Here is a 25030-nt window from a genome sequence, read left to right as displayed (position 1 = left end):
AAGGAAGCAATGTTTGGAGGTGCTTATGGTAAGAGAGAGAGATGAGAAGTCATGATAATGCCTAATAGAGATGCGATCTTGTTTAGAAATTTGAGTGTTATCAAAATGAACATATGAACAGTAGACTCTTCTGTCAAAGGAAGACTGAAATATTATTTTCAGCCAGAGGAAGGTAAAAAATAAATAAGCAGCAAGAAAGTGGGAGAAAGAATTAAACCTTGGGAAACACCACAGATGATAAAGAGCCATCTATCAACCATAAATTGTCAGAAAGAAAATTGGCTACCCAACTACTAAAAACAGTTGGCAACAATGCATTTGATAGTGTTTGGGATAGAAAACCTTTATGCCAAACATGATCAAAACCCTTAGAAATGCCAGAGGCAAATGCTTCAGCATCTTTAAAATTTTCCATTGAATTTCTCAAGAAGAGTAACTTCAGCCAATACCTTTTAACAATAGATCAACACTGGTGGAATTCATATTGGTGAACAAAGATCAGATGGAAAGTTCAGATGACGACAGAAGCAGTGGTTTCATGGATTTCTTCATTACTATGAAATGAATAGAAATAAGTGCAATGAAAAGATAATTTGAAATAAGATAATTGCTTTTTAACATGCTTTTTGGGAAATAGATGTATGTGGGAAATTTTCCAAGCAGAACGGAAAAAAACACCAGTTGAAATAATGAAATGTAAAAAGATGACATAGAACAGGAGCAAGGTGCACAAGTTTTGAGAACAAGTGGAAGAAATGCCATTAAGACCTAGAGCTTTTTTGGCATCACATTTATTCAGAATTCTGTTCAGAAGACCATGAGAGACATTGAGTGGAGTTTATTCGGTATGGTAAAAGGTGATTTAGCAAGATCATAAGCACAAGAGTTGATGCGAGTAAGTTAGTTTTATCCTTACCTTAGAATGCAACAGGATAATCTGACAGGGGTGGAATAAACTTTGGAAGAGACTTACATCTGGTGTTAGAGAAGTGAGTAGTTTCAATAAATTTAAAAGTCTGAACTAATACTCCACATGCAGGACACTAAATCAAATTGCTGCATGATGTAGGCCCTGGCAATATGGTAGTTTTGACACTGCTATTAGAGAAATTAAGCTGGTAGCTCAATTCCACGTATACTTCAGTATTATAGGCTCTAATACATTTCATGCTTAGTGTCAGCATAAAAAAAATGAATTTTTTTTTATGCTGACACCTTTTTTTGATCAAAAATAAAAAAATCAAAATGAATCAAAAACTGTATAACTGGTTCAGTCAAAAATCAAAAGAATCCATTAAAATAAGTTAACTTACCCCAAGTGTGATGTATAAAGTAATGAAGCAGTGGAAGTACAATCTTATCAAAAAAACAGATACTGACCTGAAATTAAAAAAAGAAACTTGTTTAACTTTTAATTAAGTATAATTCATATAAGATGTTTTCTAAATATAATAATGACAAGTTTTTCATAAAACAACAAAATGGATACAAAGTTCTCTCAAAAAAAGTTTTAGTTACACTTGATGAAACTGAAGCTGTTTGTGAATGGCAGGGTATCTCAAACTTTCAAGACGGAACATACTCTGCTACATTCAACCATGAACAGGAAGTGGAAGTAGGTCATTAATATTCAACAGAAAAAAAGAGTAGCTCAAAGAACTAAACCTAGAGGTACAAAAGCATTAGTATAGAAATTAGAAGATAAAGCCACTTTCTACCACCTGCAATGAACAATCAACACAGAGAAATTGCAAAAAACAGATGACATCTTGTTGAGAAGGCCTTTAAACCAAACACAATCCAAAGTCCTGGAAATGCCAGTTAACACATAAGCTCTCAGTTGCCCAATGCAATGTAAGAGCTCACTCTTATACATCAGACAACACAGTAACAATCTTCAAGGCAGAACACACTGGTCCTGCAGGAACTAGTTATTGACAGTGACTCTATTGTCAGAGAAATGTGAAATATATTGTGCAAAAAGGATAGGCGAAATAGGACAAGAGTATATCTGCCAGGAGCAAAAGTTGATGATATTGCAGAGCAGATGTAATATTTTAAGGGCACAAAAGGTGATACTGTTGTACACATTGGCACTAATGGCATTAAGAGTAGGAGAACAGCAGAATTACTTAACAAGTACATGTGAATGTTGAAAAAAAGCCTCAAATTCGGGTTGAATTTGAAAGTGTCTGAAATTCTGCCCAGAAACAATAGGAGGGAGTATATGATGAGAGCATGCCAATCAATTTGGCAATGGAGAGATTGGGAAAGGCTCGTGGGGTAGAATTTTTCTCAGCCTGGCCTGTGCTTGTTAACGGAAGAGATTGCTTCTACAGGAATGGGATACACTTAAATAGAAAGGGTGCAAGAATATTTGCTGATATTATTTTATTGGAATGAGCAGCAGCCCTGGCAATATGGAACCTTGAAAGCAAGGTTCCAGCAATTTCAAGGACTGCTGAGAGTCATCATGGAACAAGTAAACAAATGGGCTGTGTTAGATTAACTAAAAGTAAAGACAGGTGAATGTATAACAGTGCTAGGAGTATAGCAAATAAATTTGAAGTGCTGGTCAACACATCATTAGCATTAGTACAGGCATTTGATGCAAGAAAGCAAGCTTATACAGCATCAGCCAAAAAAAAAAAAAAAAAAAAAAAAAAAACCCACTTCCACTTCACCCCTCTGTTCATTCAAAACACCTGTCCAGCTGAGCCTTAAACTTATTTAGGCTATCAACTTCCACGACAAGGGATGGAAGTCTGTTCCAACAACCAACCACCCGCTGTCTAAAGGCAAATTTCCGCAGGTCTATCCTACATCTGTCTTTCCTCATTTTGAATTTATGCCCTCTCAGGTGATTATTCTGAGCGAGAGGAAGAATCCCATCAGCATTGAGCATGCTCAAACCATTCAAGGCTTTATACACCTCTATCAGATCACCTCACTGGCGCCTAGTCTCCAGACACTGTGATTTGCAAAACTTAAGCCTTTCTTCGTAAGAGCAACCCTTTGTTCCATTCACTAATCTTGTTGTACTCTGTACTCGTTCCAGCATCTCTACATCCTTCTTGAAATGAGGCCTCCAGATCTGATACTCTAGGTGTGGCCTGTCCATTGCCTTATACAAGGGAATAATCACCTCCTTATCCCTGCTAGAAAAATTCCTATATATCATCGACAATACACCATGAGCTACTCTTGCAGCCCGTCTGCACTGTTCAGGCTCAGAGAACTTCATATCTGCATGAACAACCACGCCCAGATCCCTTTCATTCTCTACCACTGTCAGTGTAGTACCACAGAGTTGATACGTTGCACTGGGGTTGCTGTTTCCCATGTGTAGTACTTTACATTTGTCAATGTTAAACTTCATTTGCCACCTCTCAGCCCATCTGCTCAACCTTTCCAGATCCTGTTGCAGCAGCATAGTGTCAGTAGTGTCCTTGACAACCCTGCCTACCTTTGTATCGTCTGCAAACTTCGACATTAAGCTTGATATACCATCATCAATATCATTTATGAATACAGAAAACAATAATGGACCCAACACTAAGCTCTGAGGGACTCCACTAATAACATTAGTCCACGATGAGCAGTGTCCATTGATTACCACTCTCTGTCTTCTCCCCCTCAACCACCCCTTTATCCACAGCAGCAATTTGCCTCCAATGCCACACTGCTCCAATTTGTGCAGCAGTCTTCCATGTGCAACAGTATCAAAAGCCTTTCTAAGATCCAAGTATATAATATCAAAGTTATTCCCTGCATCCAGTTCCTTTGTGACTGCATCATAGTATCCAATCAAATTGGTTAGGCAAGACTTCCCCTTAACAAAACCATGCTGTGTCCGAGCTATAACTGAAGTCTTGTCTAAATGATCCTGCAGTGCCTCCATTAATTTTCCTGGAACAGAAGTTAAAACTAACAGGTCTATAATTACTTGTGTCACCCTTTGATCCTCCTTTGTGAATTGGGGTCACATTTGCACATCTCCAGTCTGTGGGTACCTCCCCTGAGTCCAAGGAAGCTCTCATAATTATGGCTAAGGGTTTGCTTACTTCCTCTGCTGCCTCCTTTAATATAACTGGATAGATCCCAACCACCCCGGGTGCCTTTCTTGTGTTTATCTTCAACAATTTTTCCTCCTTTTTACTCTCAGTTATTACAAGATTCTCTAGCTTACTGCTAGAGTTGAATACACCTCTGGCTTTCCCCCTCGCTAAATAACTCCTCATGTGTGAATGTTGATGCAAAATATTCATTTAGTTTGTTAGCTACCTGAGCAGGATCATCAACAGTTGACCCATCGATATCAAGTGGACCAATCTGATTCATCCCCTTCCTTCTAGAGTTTACATAAGTAAAGAACTCTTTGCTGTTTTTCTTTGCATCCCTTGCCAAAGATTTCTCATAATCTGCCTTCGCCTGCCTAACCTCCTTTGTAACTTGGTTACAGATCAACTTGTATCTATCATAGGCTTCTGTGTCATGTGTTAATTTGTATGTATCCCATGCATGTTTCTTCTCTGCCATATGCCTCATCAGTTCATCTGACATCCATTCAGGCCTAAACCTTGAACAATATTTCTTAGTTGGTATGTAAAGCCTAGTAGCTTCCAAGATAAGTTCTTTGAATGCTTCCCATTTTGCATTTGCTGTTGGCAACATCATCAGTTGGTCCCACTGTATAGAATTTAAATACTGTCTCAGTCCATCGTAGTCGCCTTTACGAAAGCAATAACCCTTCCCTTTACCCCTAATGGTAGTTACCTCTTTGAGTAAATCCCACTTCAGCACACTGTGATCACTGCCATCTAGTGGTTCCTTTATCTGCAGATTCTGAATGCACAAAGATCACTACTGATAATCAAATCAAGAGTATTACTCCCTCTAGTTGCGTCCCGAACATGCTGATGTAGAAAACAATCATCCAATAAATCCACAAAAGCCTTGCTAGTGTGTGAGTGACCAGGCCCCAAATTCCAGTCAATATCTGGGAAATTAAAATCTCCCATTATAAGAATCTCTGATTTACTGGCCCACTCTATTTCCCTGTACAGTTTCTTATTATACTCATCAGAGTCATTAGGCCTATAGCACACTCCTACTCTCAATTTTGATCTCCCAATGCTTATGTCACAACAAACTGACTCGACACTGCACTGTCCAGCGATGTCCACTGGCTTCACTTCCTTGGATTTTATGTATTTCTTAACTAATAGCATAACCCCTCCTCCCTTCCTACCCTGTCTATCCTTTCTGTAGACATTGTACTCCCCAAATTCCAGTTCTGCATTCCTTATATCTGTGTGACACCATGTCTTTGATATCCCAACAATATCTGCCTTTGATGTTTTGAGCAATACCTCAAATTCATCAAATTTATTTACTAAACTCCTAGCATTGATGTACACGCAAGTATACATGCACCTATTTCTATTCTTAGCTACCCTAACACAACCCATGTGTTTACTTGTACCGCAATGACTCCCAGCAGTCTCTGAAATATCCTGCATCTTGTTTTTCAGGCTTCTGCTCATTCCAATAGAAGCAGTGTGCAAGAATCTTTCACCTCTGCCATTGGCTACTGTTAATCTATCCGTCTTTGTCTCCCCCCAAGCTGGCAGTTTTCCGACCCACCTAACACTGCCTCGATAGCATCAGCAAATATTCTTGCACCCTTTCTATTTAAGTGTATCCCATCCCTGTAGAAGCAATCTCTCCTGTTAACAAGTACAGTCCAGGATGAAAAAAATTCTACCCCTTGAGCCTTGCACAATCTTTCCAGGGCCGAATTGATCGACAAGGCTCTCATCATATACTCCCTCCTATCGTGTCCGGGCAGAATTGCAGACACTTTCAAATTCAACCCTATTTCACGGCTTTTTTTCAACAGTGACCTGTACTTGTTAAGCAATTCTGCCGGTCTTCTACTCTTGATATCATTAGTGCCAACGTGTACAATTATATCACCTTTTGTGCCCTTAAAAGATGATATCTGCTCTACAACGTCATCAACCTTTGCTTCTGGCAGACATACCCTGGTCCTGTTCCACCTATCCTTTTTACAAAGCATGTTCGCCGTTTCCCTGACAATAGAGTCACCAACAACTACATCTGCATTCCTTATATCCACATGGATATATGGAATGAAGAATTTGAATTTGGGGAGTACCATGTGCACAGAAAAGACAGACACAATAGGAAAGGAAGAGGGGTTATGCTGTTAATTAAAAAAAAAATAATAAAATCTAAGCAAGAGAATCCAGTTGACATGGGTGGATAGTGCAATGATGAATCATTATGACATCAGCAAAAATGAGAGTAGAAAAATGAGAGAGTATGAAAGCAAAAATGGTAGGAATGTGTTATAGGTCCAATGCCTCCGATCAGTACAACAAACAACTGTACATCAAAAACAGAGTGGGCCAGTAAATCAGACTGTCTTATAATGGGGAATTTTAACTTCAAAGATATTAACTGGAATTTGTGGATTGGTCACTTGCACACTAGCAAGACTTTTCTGGATTTAGTGGATGATTATTTTCTACAGCAGCCTGTTTAAGAAGCAACCAGAGTGAATAATACTCTTTATCTGATTATCAGCAGTAATTATTCATGCATTAAGGTGCAGATTAAAGAACCACTAGGTGTCAGCAATCAGAGTAGGATGCGGGATTTACTCAAAGATGTAACAACAATCAGGGGTAAATGGAAGGGTTTTTGCCTTCATTAAGGTCATTAAGGTCTTAGTTAAATTCTATACAGTGGGACCAACTGATGATGTTACCAACAGCAAATTCTAAATGGGAAGCATTCAAGGAATTAATCTTAGAAGCTGCTAAGCCTTTCATTAAGAAATACTCTTCAAGGTTTAGGCCTAAATGGATGTCAGAAGAAATAATAAGACCTGTCACAGAGAAAGAAAATGCATAAGGATGAATGTAAATCATGAAGCAAACAGAAGCCTATTAAAGGAGGCAGCAAAGGAAGTAAGCAAACCCTTAGCCATAGTTATGAGAGCATCCTTGGGCTCAGGGAAGTCCCCACATACTAGAGATGTGCAAATATATCCTAAATTCATAAAGGGGGACCAAAGAGCGACCTCATCATAGACCTATTAGTTTAACTTCTGTTCTGTGGAAAATAATGGAGTCACTGGTTAAAGACGCATTGCAGAATCATCTAGACAAGACTGCAGTAATAATTTAGACAGAGCATATGTTTTTTAAGGAAAGTCTTGTCTGACCATTTTATAGGATACTACGATGTGGTCACATATGCACTGGATGAAAAAAAAAAAATATATATATATATATATATTGTACAAGAAAGCTTTCGATACTGTTGCTGATGGAAGACTACTGTACAAATTGGAGCAGCATGGAATAAAAGGCAAGTTGCTGCTTTGGATAAAGGGATGGTTCAGTGAGAGAAGACAGTGGTAATCAACAGACACTGCTCTTCCTCGACTAATGTTATTAGTGGGAACCTCGGGGTTCAGTGTTGGGCCCATTGTTGTTTTCTTTATTTATCAATGATATTGATGAAAGTATATCAGGCTTAATGTCCAAGTTTGCAGATTATACGAAGGTTGTCAAGATTAGTAATGACAGCACACTACTGCAACAGGATCTAGAAAAATTAGGCAGATGAGCTGATAAGTGGCAAATTAAAGTTAACATTGCAAAGTATTGCATATGTGTAGCAGTGTCTGGCTTTTACCCCAGAATAAGGTACTAACCATGAAGTACTATACTCAAAGTAGTGGAGAATGAAAAAGATGTGGGGATGAACTGTACAGTCAGATATGAAGTTTTCTGAGCAGCAGCAGAGACAGGCTGCAAGAGTAGCTCATGGTGTCTTGTCAATGATATACAGGACTTTTGCTACCAGGGATAATGAAGTGATTATCCCTTTCTATAAGGCAATGGTCAAGCCATAGGTCTGGAGGCTTCATTTTAGGAAGGATGTAGAGCTGCAGGAACGACTATAGAAAAGAGCAACGACATTGGTTAGAGAACAAATGGTTACACCAAGAAAGGCTAAAGTTCTGCAAATTACAGTGTCTGGAGACTAGGCGTCTGTGAGTCGATCTCACTGAGGTGTATAAGGCCTCGAATTATTCAGTCAGAGATATGCAAACAGGCTGCAAAGAAAGCTAATGGGGTTTTGTCGATGTTATACAGAAATTTTGCTCACACGGATAAGGAGATAATTATCCCATTGTATAAGGTAATGGTGTGGCCTCATCTTGAGTCCTGCATACAGATCTGGATGCCCATCTTAGGAAGGAGTTGATAATGAATGCAGAGAAGAGCAACGAGATTGGTGAACAGAACAAAGGGGTGTTCCTACCAAGAAAAGATTTAGTTCTGCAAATTGTAGTGTCTGGAGACTAAGCATCTGTTAGGTGATCTGATCAAGGTGTTTAAGGCTTTGAATGGATTGAGCAAGCTCAATACTGGATTCTGACCAAGAGGATTCTTCCTCTTGGTCAGAGCACACAAATGAGGGAGAGGGGCACAAATTCAGACTGAGGAAGAACAGTTGCAGAATAGATGTGTGGAAGTTTTTCTTTAGCCAACTGGTGGTTGATTGTTGGAACAAACTTCCATCTGTTGTTGAAGTTGATAGTTTAAATAAATTCGAGGAAGAACTAGGCAAGCTACTGGAGGTAATGAATGAGCAAAATAGGAGGTGTCATGCATAAGCCACTGCAAATGCTAATCATTTATTAAATGAAGGGTTTAATACATGATTAGCTTTAAATGAAGGATTACTAAATTAGTTTAAATTAAAATTAGTTTAAATGAAGGATTTAGTAACCCATGACCATACAAATGACCTCTTCTTTATCAATACAGTAAAGCTTTGATTTTACAGACTTCGATAATGGTAAAAGAAATCTGAATGGCACCAGAGTAGTTATACAATCAGTGTAAATTTCTGTCTACTAGTTATGTATCAATCAATACATTCACGTATCAAAATTTAAATGAAAGGTTTTATTAGGGTGCTTAGTGACCTTACAGAAGCCCCTCTGCTTTATCAACAAAGTAAAGCGTGAATTTTACAGACTTTTGGATTTAATGGATAAAAGAAAACTGACTGCAACAGAGTTCTATTATACAATCAGTGAAAATTACTGTCTACTAATTACACATTATTATTATTTATCAACCAATAAAGTCACAGCAAATAAAAGCATTTTTTTTTTATTGTTTAACTTAAGTTTCAGCATTTATAATATGTACGTACACAGAATAACTGCTTAAATTTTCAATTATGTGGAGTACAGATGGTATCTAAAAAAATTACTTTCAATTTAACAGACTTGGCAATTACAGATACTCCCCCCGCCTACACACCATTAAATCTGTAAATTTGATAGTTTACTGTACTATATTCCACAATCTAGAAATCAACTTACCAGAAATACACCACCATTTAAGGCACAACACTGTCCAATTCGGCTCAGAATTTTATTTGGCCTGTAAAACAAACTTCAATAAATTTAAAATAGGGTAAAGTAGTAATTGTTTCCTACATCTAAAAATATTTATTAAGGAAGCACTATTTTTATTTTTAATTACAAGAGAACAGAAATCAAGTACAGGTAAGTTACAGTAAAGATCCTATACCTCTCATAGAAAACAAAATAAATTAAAGCAAAAAAGGATCATAACCAGTTAGTTGTTATGATCATATAATAATACAGACATATGATCATATAATATGAGTTAGTTAGTTAGTTAGTTATTTGGTTTTTAGGAGCATTAGCAACTAAGGCCATATTGCTCCGGGATATGCGGTGGTCGTTCCCTGACCTTTCCGCATCCTCCGTATTTGATGGTGACAGGGCTCGAACCCCGGTCTAATCAAGAAGCGTGTGCTACGCACTGCTGCTCCTTCCCACCTGGCTACGGAGGCGCCCATATAATATGATCATATAATAATACAGACATATAATACTATTTATTAGTAATGTGGTGCTGACCCCCAGCCCCAATATGACCCTTTGGTTACTGCCATCTGTTTGGTGGAAGGCTAAATACACTATCAAATAACAGAACAGCCCATTAATGAGGTTAGATGCAGGTCCATTATAGACCAATCTCAATGTTGTCCATTTTTCCACCTACAGTCTGCCAAGTCTCAATTACTATTTCTGAAAATATCCGAATTTTTGAATGTTTCAACCACTGCTCATCTCAGTTCTCCTAATTATTCACATTGATTCTTTTCACTTGAAATGGCAGTACTTGTGCATAAGTCCACTCAGATATTCCTTGTCAGACTTCCTAATTTTGAACCTCCTCTGATTTAAAATCTCTGCCCCATTGTGATTTGTCTGTATCATCTTTCATTACTTGAAGTGTACTAATCACTCTGAACTCTTTGAATGTCTACTTTCTCCATCCCACCTTCCTAACAGCGAGGTAATTTTCCATGATTTAATGTATACAGTCAGTTTCAGTTTTCTTGTTGCACAGGCCCAGCTGGACAAGATGCTGAGGCTTTTGCAATTACTAATGACTTACTGAGCTTATTACATTTATTTACCAGAATCCCAGACAATCATAACTATACACCCAATACCCTTGATATCTCACACACAATGCTTCAAAGTACACAGTCAGTGGGCCTCTAGATACACTTCAGATCACAACTTGGTAATGATTCACCCTCCTCTCTCTCTCTCTCTCTCTCTCTCTCTCTCTCTCTCTCTCTCTCTCTCTCTCTCTCTCTCTCTCTTATTGCCAATCTCATTCATTTGTTTTTCATTACACATATTTGTCTCTAACTTTGATGGATTACTGTCTTAAATCTTCTGATCCCAATGTTTACTCAGATTGTATCAGAGGAATTATTCTTGTAAAGATGAAATCCTTTATTCTACATTCGAACCTAAAAGCTTATCCTAAATCTAAACCTTAGTTTTACCAATAAATGTGCTAAGACTGTTCAAGATAAAATTGTTGCATATCACAGCCGACTTTCATTGCAATCCCAGCTTCATTTTCTGCTTATACAAAAGCACACAACAATTCCTTTGTGCAATGACTGAGCAATTTGTGCAGAACAAGGTTTCTCAAATTTAGGAGTCTGCTGACAAGGCTAGTAGGGGCCAGACGTGTTCAAAGCCGCTAAGTGGATTTTTCTTATTTATTGATTTGAAATTGTTTTTCTAAAACTTTTGATTTAAATTTAGTAGTATAGCATCATTGTGTGATATTTCTGATTAATCTGGTGTATTTATTCTTTACTCGGCCTTGTAATTGCATAAAAGTATCGGTAAGGGTATCAAATCCACGTGTTACAAGTTACAACTCCGCTGAACGAGAAGTTTTTTTAGCCAGATTTAGCCGCTTATTGAATATTTTTTACATCAAATTATTTTTTGTAAGTAGTTTATAGAACTAGTAAGGATCGTTAGTTATTCTGAATCGAGACAGCGAGATTTGAAAGTTAATTAATACTTAAGTGTCCATAGATTACCGTTCGTAAATTCCTGCCTTTTTCTTTGTCATACGATCGTTATATATCGAACCTAGGTAGCGTTAGTATAGTATAGGTTATAATATTTTCAGCGATCGGTAAAATCTATTAAACATGTTGAACTTCGTTGGCATTTAAATTGCACTTTAACTAAATATATATACCGACTTAGATTACAAACGTAACATAATTAATTAATACATAACTGATACGGAAGTTATATAAAGGGAACTCGGAGAAAGTTAATACTTGACACTAAAAAATATATATATACCATTATAACTGTGTTGGGAGATAAGTTAGGGTTATAAACTGAAATTGAAATTTTATTTAAATTAAAAGTAATCATGACTCAGACCAGAGCAGCAAAACAAAAGGCTCAAGCTAATGAGAAGTGCTGTGGCTCAGAGGAGAACTGAGGGGGGGCAGTTGCCTTCTGAATCACAGCCTTCTAAAATGCACAGCTTGCATAATGTTTGTGGAGCATTCAGGTACGGGACATGATATTGCCATGGGGGATGTCTTTGTGTGTGCGCGATGCAAGGAGTGTATCGAAATCAGGCAACAACTCAGCGTTCTTATGGGCCTATATGAGAGCTTGAAGGACAGGGTGGATGCCCTCGAATTAAGTAAATTGAGGGGCCCATCAAGCTCTCAGCTGCCCACATCAATGCCAGAGCTTGAACTTGGTCATTGTGAAACAAAGCAGCAACACCCAAGGCAGAATGCACTGGTCCCAAAGGAACTAGTAGTTGTTGGTGACTGTATTGTCAGGGAAACGTGGAACATGCTTTGTAAAAAGGATAGGTGGAACAGGACAAGGGTATGTCTGCCAGGGGCAAAGGTTGATGACGTTGTAGAGCAGATATCATCTTTTAAGGGCACAAAAGGTGATATAGTTGTACACATTGGCACTAATGATATCAAGAGTAGGAGACCGGCAGAATTTCTTAACAAGTACAGGTCACTGTTGAAAAAAAGCTGTGAAATAGGGTTGAATTTGAAAGTGTCTGCAATTCTGCCCAGACACGACAGGAGGGAGTATATGATGAGAGCCTTGTCGATCAATTCGGCCCTGGAAAGATTGTGCAAGGCTCAAGGGGTAGAATTTTTTTCAGCTACTTGCTATTTTTTTCAGTTACTTGTTAACAGGAGAGATTGCTTCTACGGGGATGGGACACACTTAAATAGAAAGGGTGCAAGAATATTTGCTGATGCTATCGAGGCAGTGTTAGGTGGGTCGGAAAACTCCTAGCTTGGGGGGATACAAAGACGAATAGATTAACAGTAGCCACTGGCAGAGGTGAAAGAGATTCTTGCACTGCTTCTACTGGAATGAGCAGAAGCCTGAAAAACAAGATTCAGGATATTTCAGAGACTGCTGGGAGTCATTGGGGTACAAATAAACACATGGATTGTGTTAGGGTAGCTAAGAAAAAGAACAGGTGCATGTATACTTGCGTGTACACCAATGCTAGGAGTTTAGTAAATAAATTTGATGAATTTGAGGTATTGCTCAAAACATCAAAGGCAGATATTGTGGGGATTTCAAAGAGGTGGTGTCACACAGATATAAGGAATGCAGAAATGGAATTTGGGGGAGGTACAATGTCTACAGAAAGGATAGACTGGATAGGAAGGGAGGAGGGTTATGCTATTAGTAAGAAATACATAAAATCCAAGGAAGTGAAGACAGTAGACATCGCAGGACAGTGCAGTGTCGAGTCAGTTTGGTGTGACATAAGCATTAGGAGATCAAAATTGAGAGTAGGAGTGTGCTATAGACCTAATGACTCTGATGAGTATAATAAGAAACTGTACAGGGAAATAGAGTGGGCCAGTAAATCAGAGAGTCTTATAATGGGGGATTTTAATTTCCCAGATACTGACTGGAGTTTGGGGGCTGGTCACTCACACACTAGCAAGGCTTTTGTGGATTTACTGGATGATTGTTTTCTACATCAGCATGTTCGAGAGGCAACTAGAGGGGGGTAATACTCTTGATTTGATTATCAGTGGTGATTCTTCATGCATTGAGAATCTGCAGGTCAATGAACCACTAGGTGGCAGTGATCACAGTGTGCTGAAGTGGGATTTACTCAAAGCGGTAACTGCCATTAGGGGTAAAGGGAAGGGTTATTGCTTTCGTAAAGGCGACTACGATGGACTGAGACAGTATTTAAATTTTATACAGTGGGACCAACTGATGATGTTACCAATAGCAAATTCAAAATGGGAAGCATTCAAAGAACTTATCTTGGAAGCTACTAAGCTTTACATACCAAATAAGAAATATTATTCAAGGTTTAGACCTAAGTGGATGTCAGATGAACTAATGAGACATATGGCAGAGATGAAAAATGCATGGGATACATACAAATTAACACGTGACACAGAAGCCTATGATAGATACAAGTTGATCTGTAACCAAGTTACAAAGGAGGTTAGGCAGGCGAAGGCAGATTACAAGAAATCTTTGACAAGGGATGCAAAGAAAAACAGCAAAGAGTTCTTTACTTACGTAAACTCTAGAAGGAAGGGGATGAATCAGATTGGACCACTTGATATCGATGGGTCAACTGTTGATGATCCTGCTCATTGATTTAGTTTGTTAGGTAGCTAACAAACTAAATCTATATTTTGCATCGACATTCACACATGAGAAGTTATTCAGCGAGGGGAATGCTAAAGGTGTATTCAACTCTGGCAGTAAGCTAGAGAATCTTGTAATAACTAAGAGTAAAGTGGAGGACAAATTGTTGAAGATAAATACAAGAAAGGCGACTGGGTTGAATGGGATCTATCCAGTTATATTAAAGGAGGCAGCAAAGGAAGTAAGCAAACCCTTAGCCATAATTATGAGAGCTTCCTTGAACTCAGGGAAGTATCTATGGACTGGAGATGTGCAAATGTGACCCCAATTCACAAAGGAGGATCAAAGGGCGACACAAGTAATTATAGACCTGTTAGTTTAACTTCTGTTCCCGGAAAATTAATGGTGGGACTGGTTAAAGAAGCACTGCAGGATCATCTGGACAAGACTTCAGTTATAGCTCAGACACAGCACGTTTTGGTTCAGGGGAAGTCTTGCCTGACCAATTTGATTGGATACTATGATGCAGTCACAAAAGAAGTGGATGCAGGGTATAACTTTGATATTATATACTTGGATCTTAGAAAGGCTTTTGATACTGTTGCACATGGAAGACTGTGGCACAAATTGAAGCAGTGTGGAACTGGAGGCAAACTGCTGCTATGGATAAAGGGGTGGTTGAGGGGGAGAAGACAGAGAGTGGTAATCAATGAACACTGCTCATCGTGGACTAATGTTATTAGTGGAGTCCCTCAGGGTTCAGTATTGGGTCCATTATTGTTTTCTGTATTTATAAATGATATTGATGATGGTATATCAAGCTTAATGTCGAAGTTTGCAGACGATACAAAGGTTGGCAGGGTTGTCAAGGACACTACTGATACTATGCTACTGCAACAGGATCTGGAAAGGTTGAGCAGATGGGCTGAGAGGTGGCAAATGAAGTTTAACATTGACAAATGTAAAGTACTACATATGGGAAACAGCAACCCCAGAGCAACATATCAACTCTGTGGTACTACACTGACAGTGGTAGAGAATGAAAGGAACCTGGGGGTGGTTGTGCAGGCAGATATGAAGTTTTCTGAGCAGTGCAGACGGGCTGCAAGAGTAGCTCATGGTGTATTGTCGATGATATATAGGAATTTTTCTAGCAGGGATAAGGAGGTGATTATTCCCTTGTATAAGGCAATGGACAGGCCACACCTAGAGTATTGTATACAGATCTGGAGGCCTCATTTCAAGAAGGATGTAGAGATGCTGGAACGAGTACAGAGAAGGACAACAAGATTAGTGAATGGAACAAAGGGTTGCTCTTACGAAGAAAGGCTTAAGTTTTGCAAATTACAGTGTCTGGGGACTAGGAACCAGCGAGGTGATCTGATAGAGGTGTATAAAGCCTTGAATAGTTTGAGCATGCTCAATGCTGATGGGATTCTTCCTCTTGCTCAGAATAATCACCTGAGAGGGCATAAATTCAAATTGAGGAAAGACAGATGTAGGATAGATGTGAGGAAATTTGCCTTTATCCAGAGGGTGGTTGGTTGGTGGAACAGACTTCCATCCCTTGTCGTGGAAGTTGATAGCCTAAATAAGTTTAAGGCTGAGCTGGACAGGTATTTCGAATGAACAGAGGGGTGAAGTGGAAGTGGTTATTTTTTTATTTATTTTTTTGGCTGATGCGGCATAAGCTTGCTTTCTTGCATCAAATGCCTCTACTAATGCTAATGCTAATATACAAAAGTAAAAGAGTACGGGAAAGAACTGAACCTTGGGGTATATCAGCTTTAGTTGAGAAGTTAGAAGACAGAGAGCCATCTACCATCACCCTCAGTGAGAGATCAGAGGGAAAACTGGATAACCAATTACAAAAAAATGGCTGGCAAATCAGAAGATGGAAGCTTGTTTAGAAGACCTTTATGCCAAACACGATCAAAAGCCTTTGAGATGTCAAGAGCAACTGCTTGCGTTTCACCAAACTTTTCCATTGAATTTGTCCACATATGGGTCATAAACCAGAATATCACTAGTGGATTGACACTGACAGAATCCATACTGGCGATCGTTGATCAGACTGAAGGTTTATAGGTAGTTTAAGAGTTGGCAGTTAATTGATTTCTCCATTACTTTAGAAAGAGTAGAAGTAATTGCAATGGGACGATAATTGGATGGGAGCAACTTGTCACCCTTTTTTAGGAACTGGCTGGATATGAGAAAATTTCCAAGCAGAAGGAAAAACACCTTTGGAATAAGAAAGTGAAAAAAGATGGTAAAGAACAGGAGAAAGTTCAGGAACACAGATTTTGAGAACAAGTGGAGAAATACCATCAGGCCTGGAGCTTTCTTAGCATCGAGATTCGTCAAAATCCTTATGACATCCTTTTGATGGAAGACCGCAGGAGGCATTAAATGGAGCCTGTTGGGAATGGTTGGAGGTGTTTTACCAAGATCATTAATACATGAGTTGGAAGAAAAATGGGATGTTGGCAGGTCTGCTTTATCCTTGGCTGAAATGACAACAGAACCATCTGGTTTGGACAGAGGTGGGAGCAGAGATGAGCAAAAGTTGCAGCCAATAGCTTTTGCAAGAGATCAGAATGCTCAGCTACCTTTAGGGCAAGAAGCAAGTTTTCTACTCTTAGCCTGTTCAAAATCTAGTTTGGACTGACTAATGACTGCTTTACAATTGTTGCGAGCTTTGGTATAGGCAGAAAATGAAACTGAAGAATTGGATACAAGCCAATTACGATATGCAACATTCTTCTCTTGAACAGCCTTAGCACATTTATTGGTAAACCAAGGTTTAGATAAAGGACAAGATTTTAAAGTGGAGGGTGGAATAAACGATTCCATTCCTACAAGAATAATTCCACTGACACGATCTGAGCAAGCGTTGACATCAAAAGTTTTGAAACAGTAATCCGACCAAGGAAAAGAAGAAAATAAATCTCGCAGGTCATCCCATTTTGCATTCTTGTAATGCCAAATAATACGAGGTTGGGAATAGCCATGAGATAAAAGCTCCATTGAAGAAGAGACCATCAATTTGTGATCTGAGGTACCTAAAGGACCACTCACTTCAACAATGCACTTAGAAGGGTTGTTTGTGAGAAAAAGATCAGGCATGATGGCTATATGTTTGGGATTGTAGGTAAATAAACAATCTGTGCAATCCGGTATTCTTGTAGGTAAATAAACAATCTGTGCAAGGTCATTAGAAATTGCAAAAGCCTCAGCATCTCGACCAGCTGGGTCGGTGTGACTAAAAAACGGAAGCCAGCTGGAGTTGTGAACATTAAAATCACCAAGGAAAATTACTTCTCTGTTAGGAAAGTTGGACTGGAGAAAGACAAGTTGCAAAGAGAGAAAGTCAAAGAGCTCCAAGTGATTAGTGGAGTTGGGAGAACTGTAGAGACAACAGATGAATTTGACAAAATGAGGTAGAGAGATTTTAAGCCAGAGAAGATCAAAAAGAAGAGATTCCTAATTACCAAGTCTCTGACAGGGAATATTAGAATGGACATATGCACAAGTACCACCTTTGAGGCGAAAGGAATCATATAGCAAATAATTTCGGCAACTGAGATGAGCAATAGTTGAATCAACTGATAACAGAGATTCTGTCAGAAAAAGTACATGGGATTTGGCAGACTGCAAGTGGAAATGGACATCATTGGGATTAGAATTGAGATCACGTATATTTGTGAAATGAACTAGGAAGTGCTTGGGAGGTTTAGACCTTTTCGCAGATATGCTTACTCTATTAGTTTGCAATTCGTGGTGTATTCAATAGTAAGGAAAATTGAGGGGACATGCTGTATGAAGTAATGAAATTTTTTATATGGCTTACACATGATAAGAATATACCCAGATCCAGAGCATTATTTACTGTAGTCATTATTCCATTTGTTCAAGAGAAAGAAGACATAATCTGCTATGCTAACAATATTAAGCTAAACACCCAGATTAACTCTGGTGAACATATCTCAAAAATTAATGAAAAGATCAATCGAAAGTTACACGACTTAGAATCCTATCTCCATCAATTTGGACTACTTATTAATCCTGCAAAATCAGCCCAAATTGTCTTTTCGTTGAAGCACCAACCCACTGAAGTCCAAGCTTCTCTAGATGGCATTCTCCTTCCAGTGGTAAATACACATACAGACTTGGGAGTAGTTTTCGATTGCAAATTGACCTTCAACCCCACATTGACAAGCTCATAACAAAATTCTGCAAAATGCGGTGGATTACCAAACAACAACTACTTCAAATTAAGAATCTGGATGTGACTCGGCGGTATGTATACACCTCTGTATACTCCGTCGTGTTATACGCTTCAGAAATATGGGCATCTGCAGAAATATCCCCACGAATATCAAGCGTGTGTACTCCTCCGAATATTGGCTCCTTCGTTGGATCACACATAAACATCATCGTCCACCTCAGCAAAGAACAACTGCGATGGCAACTGCACTGAACTTTGCCCGACTGCCAAATCTTATAATGGAAAGAAGCCTCACCCTAACTGCCAAAATGACCACTGGAATAATCTTGGAGCCAAATATATGGGAACTGTGCAGCTGGAGAATCCCTCAATCCGGACTGGGGTCAGCTCCAACACTTATAGCCAACCATAATAGACCAGCCCTTAGCGACCGCTTTCTCCCCAAGCAGATGCTTATCACAGTTCAAGCAATCGAAGGTGACCTCTAGAAATTTGTCAAGGATAGCAAATACCGGAGAGAGATCCTTGATGACTTAAACTCAACCAGGCAAACTGCACAGTAATGTGGCAGTATAATAAATTTAAAAAGAATGTCTGTACAATATTGTATATAATGTCAAAAATACTGTATAATATCTTTATGAATATATTGTGAATAATTTAACTGAAACTTATTATACTGTTGGCCCTGGGGGATGAACCCAAACTTCGATGTGGACCCCCTCCTCAAGGCCTTTGTCCACCAGCCAATGTGAAGCCCCTGGCATTGCTGCCGTGAAGGGCAAATTGTATACATCCTTTTGTACACAATAAAGATTATATATATATCCTTGACATAACATGGCCAAGACAATACTCCCAGAATACACGCTACTCAGACTCCCTCCAATCACTATCCGGCAGAGTAAAGGTAGCAAGATATGCTATACACTAGCTGATCTGGAAGCCTCCTAAAGAGTTACCAATAGGTTCGGTCTGGTGTACTAACTAGCGGCCAGCCTGCGAACACCATTCTAGAGCTGTACCCTCGAAATGTAAGGAAGATTGGATCTCACCATGATGTTCATCATAACCTCAAAAATTATATACTTCATATACAGGAACTTTGACAGCAATAACAAGGAGGTGATTATCCCATTGTATAAGGCCACATCTTAAGTATTATATAGCCTGGAAGCTTAATTTCTTGAAAAATCAGGATCTGTTGGAACTGATGCAGAGAAAAAAAAAAGTTTCACAAAGAACAACACTTACTACTGCGACAAAAGACTTCAGTTCTACAAATTGGAGCACTTGGAAACAAAGCATTTGTGAGATCTTATTGAAGTGTTTAGGGCTTTAAAGGTATTGAGTAAACATAATTTTTGCTGATTATGCTTATTCAATAAGGGGACAAACAAATTTTAAAAAAATGGTAGGGGGAAAATGAGTATTGAAAATAATGCTGTATTAGCTTGCTTCCATGTATTATTTGCCACAACTACTAGAACTCATGGCGAAGGTAAAGAAAGCCCTCGTGAGAAGCATGCAAAGGTTCGATAAATTTACTGGTAAAAGTGCTTTGCCATTTACTGGTAAAAGTGCTGAGCAACAGTACAAATGGCATTTGTACTGTTGCTCGCTCAGTAAATACAGTGGGTGTTATTGGTCAGGAGTAGAAATTGAATCCCATGGGAGATTGAAACCCTCCCAAAGTGGAGGGGGTAACCTGACCTTTTTTTCTTTAGATTCACTGGTGGACTAGTGGATAAATTGTTTATTAAGAAAATAAAAAGGAAAAGGTAAAGGAAGCCCACATGAGAGGCACAGCAAACTTCGAAAAAGTTTACCGGTGAAACTACGTTACGAACATTTTTTTACGATGCCAGTACTTCCGATATGACTCTGTTCGTGATTCAATTAGTGATTCTAAAGAAAAAAGGTCAGGTTACCCCTCCACTTCGGGAGGGTTTCAAGCTCCCATGGGATTCAACTGCTACTCCAGACCGATAATACCCACCGTCTGTTTACTGAGCGAGCAACAATACAAATGCCGTTACGACAAAGTACTTTTACTGGTAAATTTCATCGAACTCTTGCATGCTTCTCGTGTGGACTTTCTTTACCTTAGCCGAACTGATATCTCTCTCTCTCTCTCTCTCTCTCTCTCTCTCTCTCTCTCTCTCTGGGGGGGGGGGGGGCAGGAAGCAACTTTTTTTTAGTGATCCCTGATTCCTGGTCTAAGGGACCAGTAGCTCAACATAATGTGACACACAGCAAGACAACATATATAACAAATAGCATAACAAAACAACAAAATATAGGTACTGCAGGCATTAAAATTACTCACTACATGTAAAACATACTTACTCAACAGGCCTTGGTTTATACTGGCTTACAACACCCTGCCTTCTAGCAAATCTACTTTCTGCCAACTGCTGCCTTCTAGCTTCATTAAGTAGCTGCTCTTCATATATTGCTTTATCTAATTTTATCACAGAAAGAATTCCAACTATGGCATCTCTTACACCAATAAATATGCTTACGAGCACAGACTGCAAAAAAATAAATATAATAAGTTCCTTTGTAATCAAGCACATATTCCTTTTCATTTTTACAAGGCTAAAAAGTTCTTTGTCCCCCCTTAATTTTGCTTATTTCAACTAGGAACAAACAAAAGGAACTGTGTAAAACTATCACTAAACGAAATGATGTGAATCCCATAACCTACTGGATATGCTCCACAGAGAAGAAATTCTGGTTGGGTGGTGTGGGAATATTGTGAGCTAATCAGTTATGCCTAAAAAATTAGTCACTGGAATCTCATTGGGGCTGGACCAGTGATATTCCTCTCAAAAATAATCAGCCAACACTAACCATTGGTTGATGACAGAATCCATGATTTTATGCACCTTCCTAAACAAACAAATTTTTACTTGGCATGGATTTTGCATTTATTTTTTATAATTTTCCAAAAATTATTGCATAAGAGAGGTCCTATCCAGTCATATTTTCTATATATTTATTAATGATATTTACCAAGTTTGTAGATGATACAAAGGATGGCAGGGTAGTTAATCACAATAATCTGGGTATTTTTCTAGATCTTGTTGCTATTGCAACAAGACGTAGAAAAATTAGGCAGATGGATTGAGAAGTGATAACTGAAGTTTAATATTCACAAATGAAAGATACTTCATGTGGGGAGCAGCCATCTCAATTAACGAACTAACTGTGTAGTACCACACTCAAGCCACTTAAAATCAAAAAAAAACTGGAGGGAGGGGGTATTGTGCATTTAGATATGAAGTTCTCTTAGCCTTGCAGACAGGCTGCCAAGACAACTCATGGGGTTTTGTCAATGATATAGAAAATTTTGCCAATAGGGATAGGGAGATGATTATCCTTTTGTATAAAGCAATGGTTAAGCCATATTTTAGTAAATAAATTTGATATGCTGATCAAAGCATCAAAGGCAGCTATTGTTGGGATATCAGAGACATGGTGTCACACAGACATAAGCAGTGCAGAATTGGAATTTGGGGAGTACAATGTGTATGGAAAGGATAGACAGGGTAGGAAGGGAGGAGGGGTTATGCTGTTAGTTAAGAAACACAAAATCTAAGGAAGTACATCCAGTTCACATGGGTGCAATGCTGATTCAGTTTGGTGTGACATAAACACTGGGAAAGGGAAAATGAGATTAGGAGTGTGTTATAGGCCTAATGACTCTGATGAGTACAATTGTGCAGAGAAATAGAGTGCATCAGTAAATCAGAATGTCTTGTAATGGTGGATTTTAACTTTCCGGATACTGATTAGAACTTGTGGGTTAGTCACTCTCATGCCAGCAAAACTTTTGTGAATTTATTGGAGGATGGTTTTCTATATCAACATGTTTGAGTTTCCTACAGCCACATGTTCAACCAGAGGATGTTGAACATGTTGCTGTAGATCTTTGCTCTTGGATCTGATTATCAGCAGCTCATGCATTAGGAATTTGCAGATAAAGGAACTACTAGGTGACAGCGATCATAGTCTACTAATGTGGGATTTACTTAACGATGTAACTCCCATCAAGGGTTTTCTTTTCATAAAGGTGACTACAGTTGTCTCAGGCGGCTTTTGAATTATATACAGAGGGATCAACTGACGACGTTGAAAACAGTGAATTCTAAATGGGAGGCCTCAGGGAATAAATTTTGGACTTTACTAGGCTTTTCATACCAACTAAGAAATACTGTTCAAGATTTAGGCCTAAATGGATGTCAGATGAACTAATGAGGCTTATGGCAGAGAAGAAAAATGTGTGGGATACATATAAATTACAAGGTGACACAGAAGCCTACAGCAGATATAAGCTGGTCTGTAATCAAGTCACAAAGGAGTTTAGGCAAGCAAAGGCTGATTACGAGAACTCCTTGGCAAAGGATGCAAAGAATTGGATTCAAGGCCTTATCCACTTCAATCAGATCATCTCGCAGGTGCTTAGTCTCCAGATACTGTAATTTGCAAAAATTTAGCCTTTCTTCTTAAGAGCAACTCTTTGTTCCATTCACTAATCTTGTTGCCCTTCTCTGTACTTGTTCCAGCAGCTCTACATCCTTCCTAAAACGAGGCCTCCAGACCTGTTTACAGTACTCAAGGTTGGCCTGACCATTGCCTTAAACAAAGGGATAATTACCTCCTTTTTCCCTGGTAGAAAAATTCCTGTACATCATTGACAAGACACCATGAACTACTTTTGCAGACCATCTGCACTGCTCAGAAAGATTGTGCAGGGCTCAAGGGGTAGAATTTTTTTCAGCCTGGTCTGTACTTGTTAACAGGAGAGACTGCTTCTACAGGGATGGGATACACTTAAATAGAAAGGGTGCAAGAATGTTTGCTGATGCTATCGAGGCAATGTTAGGTGGGTCGGAAAACTGCTAGATTGGGGGGATACAAGGACTAATAGATTAACAGTAGCCACTGGCAGAGGTGAAAGTGATTCTTGCACTGCTTCTATTGGAATGAGCCGCAGCCTGGAAAATAAGATGCAGGATATTTCAGAGACTGCTGGGAATCATTGGGGTACAAGTAAACACATGGGTTGTGTTAGGGTAGCTAAGAAAAAGAACAGGTGCATGTATACTTGTGTGTACACCAATGCTAGGAGTTTAGTAAATAAATTTGATGAATTTGAGGTATTGCTCAAAACATCAAAGGCAGATATTGTGGGGATTTCAGAGACGTGGTGTCACACAGATATAAGAAATGCAGAACTGGAATTTGGGGAGTACAATGTCTACAGAAAGGATAGACAGGATAGGAAGGGAGGAGGGGTTATGCTATTAGTTAAAAAACACATAAAATCCAAGGAAGTGAAGCCAGTCGACATCGCTGGACAGTGCAGTGTCGAGTCAGTTTGGTGTGACATAAGCATTGGGAGATCAAAATTGAGAGTAGGAGTGTGCTATAGGCCTAATGACTCTGATGAGTATAATAAGAAACTGTTCGGAGAAATAGAGTGGGCCAGTAAATCAGAGAGTCTTATAATGGGGGATTTTAATTTCCCAGATATTGACTGGAATTTGGGGGCTGGTCACTCACACAGTAGCAAGGCTTTTGTGGATTTATTGGATGATTGTTTTCTACATCAGCATGTTCGGGAGGCAACTAGAGGGAGTAATACTCTTGATTTGATTATCAGTAGTGATTCTTCATGCATTAAGAATCTGCAGATAAATGAATCACTTGGTGGCAGTGATCACAGTGTGCTGAAGTGGGAGTTACTCAAAGAGGTAACTACCATTAGGGGTAAAGGGAAGGGGTATTGCTTTCGTAAAGGCGACTACAATGGACTGAGACAGTATTTAAATTCTATACAGTGGGATCAACTGATGATATTGCCAACAGCAAATTCAAAATGGGAAGCATTCAAAGAACTTATCGTGGAAGCTACTAGGCTTTACATACCAACTAAGAAATATTGTTCAAAGTTTAGGCCTAAATGGTTGTCAGATGAACTAATGAGGCATATGGCAGAGAAGAAAAATGCATGGGATACATACAAATTAACACGTGACACGGACGCCTATGATAGATACAAGTTGATCTGTAACCAAGTTACAAAGGAGGTTAGGCAGGTGAAGGCAGATTACGAGAGATCCTTGGCAAGGGATGCGAAGAAAAACAGCAAAGAGTTCTTTACTTATGTAAACTCTAGAAGGAAGGGGATGAATCAGATTGGTCCACTTGAGATCGATGGGTCAACTGTTGATGACCCTGCTCGGGTAGCTAACAAACTAAATGAATATTTTGCATCGACATTCACACATGAGGAGTTATTCAGCGAGGGGAATGCCAGAGGTGTATTCAACTCTAGCAGTAAGCTAGAGAATCTTGTAATAACTGAGAGCAAAGTGGAGGAGAAATTGTTGAAGATAAACACAAGAAAGGCACCTGGGGTGGATGGGATCTATCCAGTTATATTAAAGGAGGCAGCAAAGGAGGTAAGCAAACCCTTAGCCATAATTATGAGAGCTTCCTTGGACTCAGGGGAGGTACCCATTGACTGGAGATGTGCAAATGTGACCCCAATTCACAAAGGGGGATCAAAGGCTGACACAAGTAATTATAGACCTGTGAGTTTAACTTCTGTTCCCGGAAAATTAATGGAGGCACTGGTGAAAGAAGCACTGCAGGATCATCTAGACAAGACTTCAGTTATAGCTAGGACA

General features: G+C 39.0%; 1 protein-coding gene across 1 annotated transcript in view; it reads right to left on the bottom strand.

Moving 5' to 3' along the window:
* The window catches only part of tank (EI24 domain-containing protein tank), a 155082-nt gene that overhangs the window by 110359 nt on the left and 19693 nt on the right, over positions 1-25030 (bottom strand). The window contains exons 3-5 of the mRNA XM_090381416.1: positions 20679-20863; positions 9440-9500; positions 1314-1380 (exon numbers count right to left, since the gene is read on the bottom strand). Of these exons, the coding sequence (XP_090237542.1) occupies positions 1314-1380; positions 9440-9500; positions 20679-20863 (313 nt within the window). The remainder of the gene's footprint in view (positions 1-1313; positions 1381-9439; positions 9501-20678; positions 20864-25030) is intronic.

The sequence above is a fragment of the Mastigoproctus giganteus genome, chromosome 9 (assembly GCF_048544385.1).
Source record: "Mastigoproctus giganteus isolate SK-2022 chromosome 9, ASM4854438v1, whole genome shotgun sequence".
NCBI classification, from domain to species: Eukaryota; Metazoa; Arthropoda; class Arachnida; order Uropygi; family Thelyphonidae; genus Mastigoproctus; species Mastigoproctus giganteus.
This window is presented reverse-complemented; position numbering and strand designations above follow the sequence as displayed.